At 43.2% G+C, this 14,028-nt stretch overlaps 1 protein-coding gene across 1 annotated transcript in view; it reads right to left on the bottom strand.

Moving 5' to 3' along the window:
* LOC123040125 (DNA-directed RNA polymerase III subunit 1) overlaps window positions 1–6,017 on the bottom strand; it is a 52,901-nt gene extending 46,884 nt beyond the window's left edge. The window contains exons 1-14 of the mRNA XM_044463059.1: window positions 5,839–6,017; window positions 5,559–5,688; window positions 4,759–4,908; window positions 4,519–4,675; window positions 4,196–4,386; window positions 3,978–4,090; window positions 3,804–3,903; window positions 2,941–3,141; window positions 2,712–2,860; window positions 2,496–2,637; window positions 2,272–2,412; window positions 1,986–2,174; window positions 1,354–1,582; window positions 463–556 (exon numbers count right to left, since the gene is read on the bottom strand). Coding sequence (XP_044318994.1) covers window positions 463–556; window positions 1,354–1,582; window positions 1,986–2,174; window positions 2,272–2,412; window positions 2,496–2,637; window positions 2,712–2,860; window positions 2,941–3,141; window positions 3,804–3,903; window positions 3,978–4,090; window positions 4,196–4,386; window positions 4,519–4,675; window positions 4,759–4,908; window positions 5,559–5,688; window positions 5,839–5,930 — 2,078 coding nt within the window. The 5' untranslated portion in view covers window positions 5,931–6,017. The remainder of the gene's footprint in view (window positions 1–462; window positions 557–1,353; window positions 1,583–1,985; window positions 2,175–2,271; window positions 2,413–2,495; window positions 2,638–2,711; window positions 2,861–2,940; window positions 3,142–3,803; window positions 3,904–3,977; window positions 4,091–4,195; window positions 4,387–4,518; window positions 4,676–4,758; window positions 4,909–5,558; window positions 5,689–5,838) is intronic.
* Between the last annotated feature and the right edge of the window lie 8,011 nt (window positions 6,018–14,028).

Here is a 14,028-nt window from a genome sequence, read left to right as displayed (position 1 = left end):
ATGTGCGATATGCGGAAACGCCTTGTCCTCGGTGCGAGGGAGCGTGGTACGTGTTATAGGCAGGGGCGCAACAACCCTGTAGCGCATACATGAGATCTTACAGGAGACTTGGAGAGGAAGGGATAGAGTAGGTTACAATAGATAGATATCAACTAACTACCTAGCCTATCTCCTGGTGGACTCCTAGACTCCTGGTGCGGCGCATGAGAGAGAGGCCAACGTGACAGGTTGATAAGTTGTTTGACAAGCTGCATGCATCCTTGGATGCAGAGGCCAGGGGTTTCAACCTCCTTTTCAAAAAAAGAAGACAAGCTTACATGCTAAAAGGGAATAAAGAAGATGTCCTTCCATTCTCATTCTCCAATTGAGCAAGCACACAGGAGCAAATTACCGATACGGCACCAAATTACTAATAACCAAGAAAGATAACGTGAATTGTACAAATCATAAAACAAGCCTCACCTAAACTTTGCCAAACGATTCATACAACTCGCTGCAGCATGAGAATTATAATCTCTTATAAGAACAGAGAACATGCCCTCGTTATTCCCATTGCCTGCAGATAAAAATCCAATAAAACTTTGTTTGCTTCGAAATATGTCAAGAAATATGAAAATTCAAAAATTAGCACAGGCGAACAGTGATTTTTACAAACATGGATGACAAAAGGCACATCATTTATTATATGTGGTTTATGGAGTGCTTCATGAGACTAAAACATGTCAGAGTTATGGCTGAGTAACAAAATCCTAAAGAAGAAGGAAACATTCAAAGAACGCAGTACACATTGTTCTAGAATCTAGAATGACCTGGATACAGGATACCCATAATAAAATCGGTGCTCAGATACAATCATGCAATACTTTGTTTCAGACAGCAGATAACTTGGAACGTTCAAGGACCCATCCTAAGCTTTCTCAAATTACATCCTAAACTTTGCATAGAATTTCCCAATTTAATTTGTAATAGGCAAAAGATTATCATTGCAGAGTTAAGTTAAACTTTCTACAGAAGTGGAGCACGGTAAGGTGGACTAATCACAGGTTCGCTTCTTTAGCTGCTCAGGTGGGACGTGCATAGCTCATTTTATGAGTCAAGATGAAATAGTACCATTCCAACATCAAATAAACAATTTTCATTACTCAGGAATGTAAAACAATACGAAGCATTATAATGAAAAAGAAAAATACTGCTGTACAAACAGAACAGTTTATTAGGAAGATGCATACAAAACTACAATAGCAGTTCAGCCTTCTAACCCCAAGCAATGGTTCTTGAGATGAATCATGAAATCAGAAATCAAAATAATCTTATTAAAGGCATTTTTAGCAAAGCCATCACTAGTTTTCTCACCCAAAGTTTTCTTGCCAACTTGCCCACATAAAAGCTCACTGTTTCGGAAGTAGACAAAACCATCATTCGGACACATTGTCTCTTCCAAAACTGTAATCGCCTTTTTGTCACGTTCTTTAAGTTTCATGTAAATTTTCTCTTCAACGGTAAGATTCAGAAACACCTTTGTACACGCGTTAGGACGTACTAACACACTGAATAACTGCTTGCCCGTCCAAAGCTCAATAGGCTGCAAAAAAAGAACATGGTCAATATTCATACATGGGTCAAAACTTTAGTAAGAAGGCTAACATGGACAAACATGCATACGGAAAAAAAAGGATTTCACAGAGGAAAATAAAAATGATGCTTTATTTTGTTGTCTTTTGTTATGCATAGAAAAAGGTATTAGTAATAACTCGTCTAATAGACCAAACTAGTTATTATACGTAGAGAGCACACGAGCAAGGATGTCTCATTTCCTATATTAGTTTTCAACAATATTCTACTAGCTCATTTACCATGCATCTCCTCTTAACTACACCAGTAGAAGCACAAACAACACAATTTTTTACAGAACCAAATTTATATTTGCAATGAACATTAAATCGAGGATAACATGTAGCCACAGAAAACTAGTTGAAAAATATTACCTTAATTAAGGCTGGTGTTGGGAGATCAATATATTCCATTGCATCACCAAGATATGAACACAAGAGAGTAAAATAAGACCTGTCATAGAAGGTATCTTTCCTTGTGACTAGAAAAGACGAGGTCAAAAAGTCTTGTGTGGAAGCAACCAGTATTTCTCCATTCTTAGGGGTACATAGATTATTCTGAACCTGCAAAAAATAAATATTTGTTACCAAATCAGTTTTGTGCATCAAAAAGCATAACAAAAACGTTAAACTGTAGCAAAGAAGAGTTAGCAAGTGCTACCCCCATAAGCATCAATGCTTCAGTACGAGCTTCCTCTGTCTGTGGGACATGCAAATTCATCTCATCTCCATCAAAATCAGCATTATAAGGGTTACAAACAGACTCATTAAATCTTAATGTTCTCCAGGGCATTATCCTTGCCTGTATTTAAATACAAATGTAATGAAACGTTAGACAAATTATTTAGTACAACAAGTAATGGTGTGGTATGGAGCAATTTGTACCCTGTGTGACATAATTGACATTCTATGCAAGCTTGGTTGTCTGTTGAAGAGGACAATGTCCCCATCTTCTAAATGCCTTTCGACTATACAGCCATACTTCAAATCCCGTGCGGCGATCCTTCTATCAGCATACTTTAAGTGCCTAAATGTAGTCCAGGGCAATATATGAGAGCTGCTTGAAAAGAAGCAGAATTTCAAAAAACAAATACAACTTACAGCTTTGTTCCATCAGATTGTATTATAAAATTTGCCCCTGGATGTTTATTTGGTCCATTTTGTATACATTGGCGCAGCTTCTCTATGTTATGATATGAAACTCGTTCAGGATAAGTCAAGACTCGAGCCATCAAAACAGGAATAGCCACCTGAAGTTCGAATTAATAATGACATGAAAAATCAATTGGAGGGTGAAAATAAATAGCATCGGTAACCTATGGACAAGTACCTCTGTTATTCTCAAATTTGGGTCAGGAGATATGACAGTCCTCCCAGTGTACTCAGTACGTTTCCCAGACAAGTTCCCACGAAATCGACCTGTCTTCCCTTTGAGTCTTTGCATAAGGCCACGATGTTGTGAATCAGAAAGAGAGGGGGCATCACTGTTGATATATTCAATAACTTGGAGTTGAAGGTCTTGCCAGGAATTCTTCAAAGAAACAAAGAAGAAAATTGTGTTAGAGTATCTCAACAGAAATGGCACTTTGATTAGTCGAATATAAGTACTACAACAACAACAAAGCCTTTAGTCCCAAACAAGTCGAATAGAAGTACTACCAGAGTGAAAATGATCACAATGCAAATTGTGCAGCATAAATACAACATCAAATTTATTTCTAAGTTTGTATAATCTAATTAAGAATGTGTAGAATAAATTATCAATTAAAATATCAGAATTACAGAACCCTTTGAATGGTGAAGTTGATGATGCACCAGCCACCAGCCAATACAGGAAGAACAATAGGAAGTCATAAGTCACAGTTGAAGTTATTAGTTCAAAATATTCAATTTTGTTGGCACAGTTTATCTATTTTCAACTCAGACCTTAAATCATTATATCCTGAACAGCACTTCCATAAAGCCAACAAAAATTTATACTGCGTCTGGAGCAGAACTCATCATCTTATCCAACGAAACAATCAGTTCTGGCCTTGGGAATTACATGAACATATAGAGGCAGACTAATTTCTAAAATGTAATGAAAAAGAAATCAGAGAACACAAAAGTCGCCCTCCACAGAGGTGAAAGAGAAATGGTACTAAATATAAGAGAATGTTGGAAAAACAAATGAAGTGCTCTGAGTTATCTTACAAAGCAATTCACGGGTGATTCGCCTTTTTTAAGGGCCTCTTTAATTATGTGATTTGCAGTAACAATATTCTTCAATATGCAAGTAATACTATGTTCATTGCTGCAAGAAGCAAAGACATTAGTGGCATTTCAATGGCACGTGGCTATGCTGAAACACCATTACAGAGAACAAACCTCATTTTATTACCACCAACAAAAACAGAAGGACGGATGGGCACAGGTGGCACTGCAATCTCTGTAATGATAAGTTTCTCGGGTCTGTCACCAAGGTTCAGCAGTTCACAGTCCTGAAGTATGACAAAACCAATCAAGCAAGAGAACCTATGTTTGATAAATTGTGGTACTCTACCGAAAGTAACAAGTACTCCTGTAACATGACAAACGACATCTACCTCATCAGTCATTCTTGTGAAAAGAGCGAGGACGGTTTGAGGGTCTAACAGGTGAACAGAAGGAAAGGATAGTTTTTCTTTCTTGTGTGATAAAGCAGACCGAAGTTCTTCTGTAGTTCTGTCCAAAGTTTTGCTACAGTCATGAACAATTGCCAAGCCTCCTCTGTCCTTTGGCCCCTTCTTAGTTACACCTGTACATGCAACCCAAAATAGAAGGTTAAGTTCTAAAAGCTGCCAGGTCAGGTGTTTATTACTATGTACTAGTATTTTTCAAGTGATGAGCAACATAAGAAAGATAAAAGAAGCATTAGAAGTAAGCTTGCCATTCATGTATCCACACCAGTGGCAACGGCATGGCCTGCATTTGTCCCTAACTTTACTCAGGATGACGCTTTTGTGCAGTACTTCTGCTCTCAGATTCCTCATCCTCTTCAAAAACTCTTGGCGGTCTTTCTCCGAAAGAAGAACCCTGCTGCAGCGCTGCAAAGGCATCGCATCGTGAGGAGTGGTTAAGGAAAGGAAAAACTAAAACATGATCAGACATATAAGGAAAAAAACATTGCCTTGCAGATGCACTTCAACACATTGACGGTACTGTTGAAGAATCCGACATTGAAAACCGGAAGCGCGAGCTTGATGTAACCGAAATGGCCCGGGCACTCGGTGTATGAACCGTGGCAAGTTGTGCACTCCCCAAACTTGTTTGCAGCTCCCTGAAATTTGTCACGATATATCACAGAAATCTTCCATTGGCTCATTTATTTCACAAGGAAGACTTTTATTCATCGGCTGGCAAAAATTTGTTGAAATGTCATAACAAGAGCCCAGCCCTCTAATTACAACTATATGCCACACAAGTATTGTTCAGTAAGACAATGCATTGCACACACACACACACACACACACACACACACACACACACACACACACACACACACAGACACACACACACACACACACACACACACACACACACACACACAAGACAGTGGCATTCCTTTTACAGGAAGCAGTATATATAATACTGAATTGTTCATAAACCCCTCACAGTGGCACTCCCCATATATATACTCTGTTTGCAGCTCCCTGAAATTTCTCAGGGTGAATCTCGCGAGCATTTCGTTTAATTTATTTCGAAAAATGACGACCTTTTATTGCAAAATATTGCGTGAAATGTCCCAACAAGAGCTGGTCCTCGGATTACAGCTATACCATATATGCCACGGATTGATCAATTAGTAAAGCATCTACTACATTGTACACGGACACAAAAGGTGGCATGCCCTTCATCGTGCGAAGCAACATAAATACACACACACACGCACACAGACAGCCTCAAGTAGCGGAAAGAGCAGCAGCATACCATCCGCGTGTCGAGCAAACCGCCGGGAGCGGGCTTGCGGTTCTCGTCGTAGATCCAGCCGTTATAGACCTGCGCCTCCGCGGACTTGCGGACCTCGCCGCCGGACAAGGTGCTGAACCGCATGCTCTTTCTGAAGAGACGCAAATCATCCGAGCAAACAGCGGCAGAAGCGAAGACAAAAAAATCCGTCAGTGAAATAGACTTGGGCGGCGGGAGCGAAATTGAAGCGAGCAATCAAGCAGCGGAAGCATCGATGCTTTTGGTTTGAGCGCATACGTACATCCTGTGAGTGCCGTCGTCATCCACGTACGGCTCCTTGGTGCACCGCAGCTTCTGCGCCTCCCCCTGCTGCTGCCACCGCGCCGCCGCCATCGGTCCGGCCTCGCCTCGCTTTTCGCTGGAATTCGTTGCCGCCGGCGGGGTGTGGGAACGGGATGGGTGGCGCTAGGAGGGAGAGGCAACGGCGCTCGCCTGCAGGAGACTTAAATAGGCAGGGAAGACATCTGCGTATGTTTAAAGTTACGTTTTATAGGAAGGATACGACACCGGAACGCTGCCACCGCCAGATCTGAGGATCAGAGTTTTCTTCGAAGCCGCACGATGGGCGGTGAGAGCCGCGACGACGCCTTCAAAAAGGGAACGAGCTTCGCCGTTGCCGGTCCGTTCGAAGATAGAGCAGGTTTTTACCCCGGCCAACACTCACCGCCATTGAACACTACACCCCGGCAACCACGCCGCCAACACGGCCATGGTCACCGAGCAGCGCCAAGACACGGGCTCTGCCCAAGAGCACCGTGCATCGCCACCAGGACCGCCTGTTAGAAATATGCCATAGAGACAATAATAAAATGATTATTATTATATTTCCTTGTTCATGATAATTGTCTATTGTTCATGTTATAATTGTGTTATCTGAAAATCGTAATACATGTGTGAATACATAGACCACAACATGTCCTAGTGAGCCTCTAGTTGACTAGCTCGTTAATCAATAGATGGTTACGGTTTCCTGACCATGAACATTGGATGTCATTGATAACGGGATCACATCATTAGGAGAATGATGTGACGGACAAGACACAATCCTAAGCATAGCGCAAGATCGTGTAGTTCGTCTGCTAAAACTTTTCTAATGTCAAGTATCTTTTCCTTAAACCATGAGATTGTGCAACTCTCGGATACTGTAGGAATACTTTGGGTGTGCCAAACGTCACAATTTAACTGGGTGACTATAAAGGTGCACTACGGGTATCTCCGAAAGTGTCTGTTGGGTTGGCACGAATTGAGACTGGGATTTGTCACTCCGTATGACGGAGAGGTATCTCTGGGCCCACTCGGTAAGACATCATCGTAAAGAGCTCAATGTGACTAAGGGTTGGTCATGGGATGATGTGTTACGGAATGAGTAAAGTGACTTGCCGGTAACGAGATTGAACGAGGTATTGGGATACCGACGATCGAATTTCGGGCAAGTAACGTACCGATTGACACAGGGAATTGTATACGGGATTGCTTGAATCCTCGATATCGTGGTTCATCCGATGAGATCATCGTGGAACATGTGGGAGCCAACATGGGTATTCAGATCCCGCTGTTGGTTATTGGCCGGAGAGTTGTCTCGGTCATGTCTGTATGGTTCCCGAACCCGTAGGGTCTACACACTTAAGGTTCGATGACGCTAGGGTTATTAGGAAGACTTGTATGTGATTACCGAATGTTGTTCGGGGTCCCGGATGAGATCCCGGACGTCACGAGGAGTTCCGGAATGGTCCGGAGGTGAAGATTTATATATAGGAAGTTGTCATACGGTCACCGAAAAGGTTCAGGGGCATATCGGTATTGTACCGGGGCCAGCCACCCCCTTGGCCGCCGCCCCCCTCTAGATCTCATCTAGAGGGGGCCGGCCCCCTTCCTCCTTCCCCTATAAATAGAGGGGCAAGGGGAGGGCTGCACAACACATCATAGGCGCAGCCCCTCCCCTTCCTAACACCTCTCCTCCTCCGTTAAGAGCTTGGCGAAGCCCTGCCGGAATACTGCCGCTCCACCACCACCACGCCATCGTGCTGCTATTGGAGCTCTCTTCCTCAACCTCTCCCTCCTCGTTGATGGATCAAGGCGCAGGAGACGTCTCCGCTCCGTACGTGTGTTGAACGTGGAGGTGCCGTCCGTTCGGCGCAAGGATCATCGGTGATTTGGATCACGTCGAGTACGACTCCATCAACCCCATTCTCTTGAACGCTTCCGCTCACGATCTACAAGGGTATGTAGATGCACTCCTCTCCCTCTCGTTGCTAGATGACTCCATAGATTGATCTTGGTGATGCGTAGAAAATTTAAAATTCTGCTACGATCCCCAACAGTGGCATCATGAGCTAGGTCTATGCGTAGTTTCTATGCACGAGTAGAACATAAGTTGTTGTGGGCGTCGATTTTGTCAATTTACTTGCCATTACTAGTCTTATCTTGATTCGGCGGCATCGTGGGATGAAGCGGCCCGGACCGACCTTACACGTACGCTTACGTGAGACTGGTTCCACCGACTGACATGCACTAGTTGCATAAGGTGGCTAGCGGGTGTCTGTCTCTCCCACTTTAGTCGGGTCGGATTCGATGAAAAGGGTCCTTATGAAGGGTAAATAAAAATTGGCATATCACGTTGTGGTTTTGGCGTGGGTAAGAAACGTTCTTGCTACAAACCTATAGCAGCCACGTAAAACTTGCAACAACAATTAGAGGACGTCTAACTTGTTTTTGCAGCATATGCCGTGTGATGTGATATGATCAAAAGGATGTGATGAATGATATATGTGATGTATGAGATAGATCATGTTCTTGTAATAGGAATCATGACTTGCATGTCGATGAGTATGACAACCGGCAGGAGCCATAGGAGTTGTCTTAATTTATTTATGACCTGCGTGTCAACCTAAACGCCATGTAATTACTTTACTTTATCGCTAACCGTTAGCCATAGTAGTAGAAGCAATAGTTGGTGAGACAACTTCATGAAGACACGATGATGGAGATCATGATGATGGAGGTCATGGTGTCATGCCGGTGACAATGATGATCATGGTGCCCCGAAGATGTAGATCAAAAGGAGCAAAATTATATTGGCCATATCATGTCACTATTTGATTACATGTGATGTTTATCATGTTTTACATCTTATTTGCTTAGAATGACGGTAGCATAAATAAGATGATCCCTCACAATAATTTCAAGAAAGAGTTCCCTCTAACTGTGCACCGTTGCTAAGGTCCATTGTTCCGAAGCATCACGTGATGATCGGGTGTGATAGGTTCTAACGTTCGCATACAACGGGTGTAAGCCAGATTTACACACGCAATACACTTAGGTTGACTTGACGAGCTTAGCATGTACAGACATGGCCTCGGAACACGGAAGACAGAAAGGTCGAACATGAGTCGTATAGAAGATACGATCAACATGAAAATGTTCATCGAAGATGACTAGTCCGTCTCAGGTGATGATCGGACACGACCTAGTTGACTCGGATCATGTATCACTCAGATGACTAGAGGGATGTCTATCTGAGTGGGAGTTCATTAAATAATTTGATTAGATGAACTTAATTATCATGAACATAGTCTAAAAATCTTTGCAATATGTCTTGTAGATCAAATGGCCCACGCTAATCTTGCCCTCAACTTCAACGCGTTCCTAAAGAAAACCAAGCTGAAAGACGATGGCAGCAACTACACGGACTGGGTCCGTAACCTGAGGATTATCCTCATAGCCGCCAGGAAAGCATATGTTTTTGATGCACCGCTAGGTGAAGCACCTGCTTTCCCTACAGAACAAGACGTTATGAACGCTTGGCAGACGCGTAGTGATGATTACTCCCTGGTTCAGTGCGGCATGCTTTACAGCTTAGAACCGGGGCTCCAAAAGCGTTTTGAGCAACACGGAGCATATGAGATGTTCCATGAGCTGAAAATGCTTTTCCAAGCTCATGCCCGGGTCGAGAGATATGACGTCTCCGACAAATTCTACAGTTGTAAGATGGAGGATAATAGTTCCGTCAGCGAGCACATACTCAAAATGTCTGGGTTGCACAACCGCTTGTCTCAGCTGGGAGTTAATCTCCCGGATGATGTGGTCGTTGATAGAATCCTTCAGTCGCTCCCACCTAGCTACAAGAGCTTTGTGATGAACTTCAATATCTAGGGGATGGAAAAGACCATTCCCGAGGTATATTCAATGCTGAAATCAGTGGAGGTGGAAATCAAAAAGGAACATCAAGTGCTGATGGTGAATAAAACCACTAAGTTCAAGAAAGGCAAGGGCAAAAAGAACTTCAAGAAGGACGACAAGGGAGTTCCACGCCCGGTAAGCAAGCTGCCGGGAAGAAGCCAAAGAATGGACCCAAGCCTGAGACTGAGTGCTTTTATTGCAAGGGAAACGGTTAATGGAAGCGAAACTGCCCCAAGTACTTAGCGGATAAGAAGGCCGACAATGCCAAAGGTATATGTGATATACATGGTATTGATGTGTACCTAACCAGCGCTCGTAGTAGCTCCTGGGTATTTGATACCGGTGCAGTTGCTTATATTTGTAACTCAAAACAGGAACTGCGGAATAAACGGAGACTGGCGAAGGACGAGGTGACGATGCGCATCGGGAATGGTTCCAAGGTCGATGTGATCGCCGTCAGCACGCTACCTCTACATTTACCTACGGGATTAGTTTTAAACCTCAATAATTGTTATTTAGTACCAGCTTTGAGCATGAACATTGTATCTGGATCTCGTTTAATGCGAGATGACTACTCATTTAAATCTGAAAATAATGGTTGTTCTATTTATATGAGAGACATGTTTTATGGTCATGCCCCGCTGGTCAATGGTTTATTCTTATTTAATATCGAATGTGATGTTACACATATTCATAGTGTGAATGCCAAAAGGTGTAAGGTTGATAATGATAGTCCCACATACTTGTGGCACTGCCGCCTTGTTCACATTGGTGTCAAATGCATGAAGAAACTCCATGCAGATGGACTTTTGGAGTCTCTTGATTATGAATCATTTGACACGTGCGAACCATGCCTCATGGGCAAAATGACAAAGACTCCGTTCTCCGGAACAATGGAGCGAGCAACCAACTTATTGGAAATCATACATACTGATGTGTGTGGTCCAATGAGTGTAGAGGCTCGCGGTGGCTATCGTTATGTTTTCACCCTCACTGATGACTTGAGTAGATATGGGTATGTCTACTTAATGAAACACAAGTCTGAGACCTTTGAAAAGTTCAAGGAATTTCAGAGTGAGGTTGAGAATCAACGTGATAGGAAAATCAAGTTCTTACGATCAGATCGTGAGGGAGAATATTTGAGTCACGAATTTGGCATGCACTTCAGGAAATGTGGAATAGTTTGACAACTCACGCCGCCTGGAACACCACAGCGTAATGGTGTGTCCGAACGTCGTAATCGCACCCTATTGGATATGGTGCGATCTATGATGTCTCTTACCGATCTACCGCTATCATTTTGGGGTTATGCTATAGAGACTGTTGCATTCACTTTAAATAGGGCTCCATCGAAATCCGTTGAGACGACACCGTATGAATTGTGGTTTGGTAAGAAACCTAAGTTGTCATTTCTGAAAGTTTGGGGATGCGATGCTTATGTCAAGAAACTTCAACCTGAAAAGCTCGAACCCAAATCGGAAAAATGCGTCTTCATAGGATACCCTAAAGAAACTATTGGGTATACCTTCTACCTCAGATCCGAAGGCAAGATCTTTGTTGCCAAGAATGGATCCTTTCTAAAGAAAGACTTTCTCTCGAAAGAAGTAAGTGGGAGGAAAGTAGAACTTGATGAAGTATTGCCTCTTGAACCGAAGAGTGGCGCAGCTCAAGAAAATGTTCCTGAGGTGCCTGCACCAACTAGAGAGGAAGTTAATGATGATGATCATGAAACTTCAGATCAAGTTGCTACTGAACTTCGTAGGTCCACAAGGACACGTTCCGCACCAGAGTGGTACGGCAACCCTGTCCTGGAAATCATATTGTTAGACAATGGTGAACCTTTGAACTATGAAGAAGCAATGGCGGGCCCAGATTCCGACAAATGGCTGGAAGCCATGAAATCCGAGATAGGATCCATGTATGAAAACGAAGTATGGACTTTGACTGACTTGCTAGTTGATCGGCGAGCCATAGAAAATAAATGGATCTTTAAGAAGAAGACAGACGCGGATGGTAATGTGACCATCTATAAGGCTCAGCTTGTCGCTAAGGGTTATCGACAAGTTCAAGGGGTTGACTACGATGAGACTTTCTCACCCGTAGCGAAGCTGAAGTCCGTCCGAATCATGTTAGCAATTGCCGCATTCTATGATTATGAGATATGGCAAATGGACGTCACGGCATTCCTTAATGGTTTCCTTAAGGAAGAATTGTATATGATGCAGCCGGAAGGTTTTGTCGATCCTAAGAATGCTGACAAGGTGTGCAAGCTCCAACGCTCAATCTATGGGCTGGTGCAAGCATCTCGGAGTTGGAACATTCGATTTGATGAGATGATCAAAGCGTTTGGGTTTACGCAGACTTATGGAGAAGCATGTGTTTACAAGAAAGTGAGTGGGAGCTCTGTAGCATTTCTCATATTATATGTGGATGACATACTATTGATGGGAAATGATATAGAATTCTTGGAAAGCATAAAGGCCTACTTGAACAAGTGTTTTTCAATGAAGGACCTTGGAGAAGCTGCTTATATATTAGGCATCAAGATCTATAGAGATAGATCGAGACGCCACATTGGTCTTTCACAAAGTACGTACCTTGACAAGATATTGAAGAAGTTCAATATGGATCAGTCCAAGAAGGGGTTCTTGCCTGTATTGCAAGGTATGAGATTGAGCACGGCTCAATGCCCGACCACGGCAGAAGATAGAGAAAAGATGAGTGTCGTCCCCTATGCCTCGGCCATAGGGTCTATCATGTATGCCATGCTGTGTACCAGACCTGATGTAAACCTTGCCGTAAGTTTGGTAGGAAGGTACCAAAGTAATCCCAGCATGGAACACTGGACAGCGGTCAAGAATATCCTGAAGTACCTCAAGAGGACTAAGGATATGTTTCTCGTTTATGGAGATGACGAAGAGCTCGTCGTAAAGGGTTACGTCGATGCTAGCTTTGACACAGATCTGGATGACTCTAAGTCACAAACCGGATACGTGTATATTTTGAATGGTGGGGCAGTCAGCTGGTGCAGTTGCAAGCAAAGCGTCGTGGCGGGATCTACATGTGAAGCGGAGTACATGGCAGCCTCGGAGGCAGCACAAGAAGCAATCTGGATAAAGGAGTTCATTACTGACCTAGGAGTTATTCCCAATGCGTCGGGCCCGATGACTCTCTTCTGTGACAACACTGGAGCTATTGCCCTTGCCAAGGAGCCCAGGTTTCACAGGAAGACCAGGCATATCAAGCGTCGCTTCAACTCCATTTGTGAAAATGTTCAAAATGGAGACATAGATATTTGTAAAGTGCGTATGGACTTGAATGTCGCAGATCCGTTGACTAAACCTCTTCCTCGAGCGAAACATGATCAACACCAGAACTTTATGGGTGTTCGATTCATCACAATGTAACTAGATTATTAACTCTAGTGCAAGTGGGAGACTGTTGGAAATATGCCCTAGAGGCAATAATAAAATGGTTATTATTATATTTCCTTGTTCATGATAATTGTCTATTGTTCATGCTATAATTGTGTTATCCGGAAATCGTAATACATGTGTGAATACATAGACCACAACATGTCCCTAGTGAGCCTCTAGTTGACTAGCTCATTGATCAATAGATGGTTACGGTTTCCTGACCATGGACATTGGATGTCATTGATAACGGGATCACATCATTAGGAGAATGATGTGATGGACAAGACCCAATCCTAAGCATAGCGCAAGATCGTGTAGTTCGTCTGCTAAAGCTTTTCTAATGTCAAGTATCTTTTCCTTAGACCATGAGATTGTGCAACTCCCGGATACTATAGGAATACTTTGGGTGTGCCAAACGTCACAACGTAACTGGGTGACTATAAAGGTGCACTACGGGTATCTCCGAAAGTGTCTGTTGGGTTGGCACAAATCGAGACTGGGATTTGTCACTCCGTATGACGGAGAGGTATCTCTGGGCCCACTCGGTAAGACATCATCGTAATGAGCTCAATGTGACTAAGGGTTGGTCACGAGATGATGTGTTATGGAACGAGTAAAGTGACTTTCCGGTAACGAGATTGAACGAGGTATTGGGATACCGACGATCGAATCTCGGGCAAGTAACGTACCGATTGACAAAGGGAATTGTATACGGGATTGCTTGAATCCTCGACATCGTGGTTCATCCGATGAGATCATCGTGGAACATGTGGGAGCCAACGTGGGTATCCATATCCCGCTGTTGGTTATTGGCCGGAGAGTTGTCTCGGTCATGT

The sequence above is a fragment of the Triticum aestivum genome, chromosome 1A (genome assembly GCF_018294505.1).
Source record: "Triticum aestivum cultivar Chinese Spring chromosome 1A, IWGSC CS RefSeq v2.1, whole genome shotgun sequence".
NCBI classification, from domain to species: Eukaryota; Viridiplantae; Streptophyta; class Magnoliopsida; order Poales; family Poaceae; genus Triticum; species Triticum aestivum.
The sequence above is the reverse complement of the archived record's forward strand: the minus strand, read 5'-3'. Positions and strand labels throughout refer to the sequence as shown.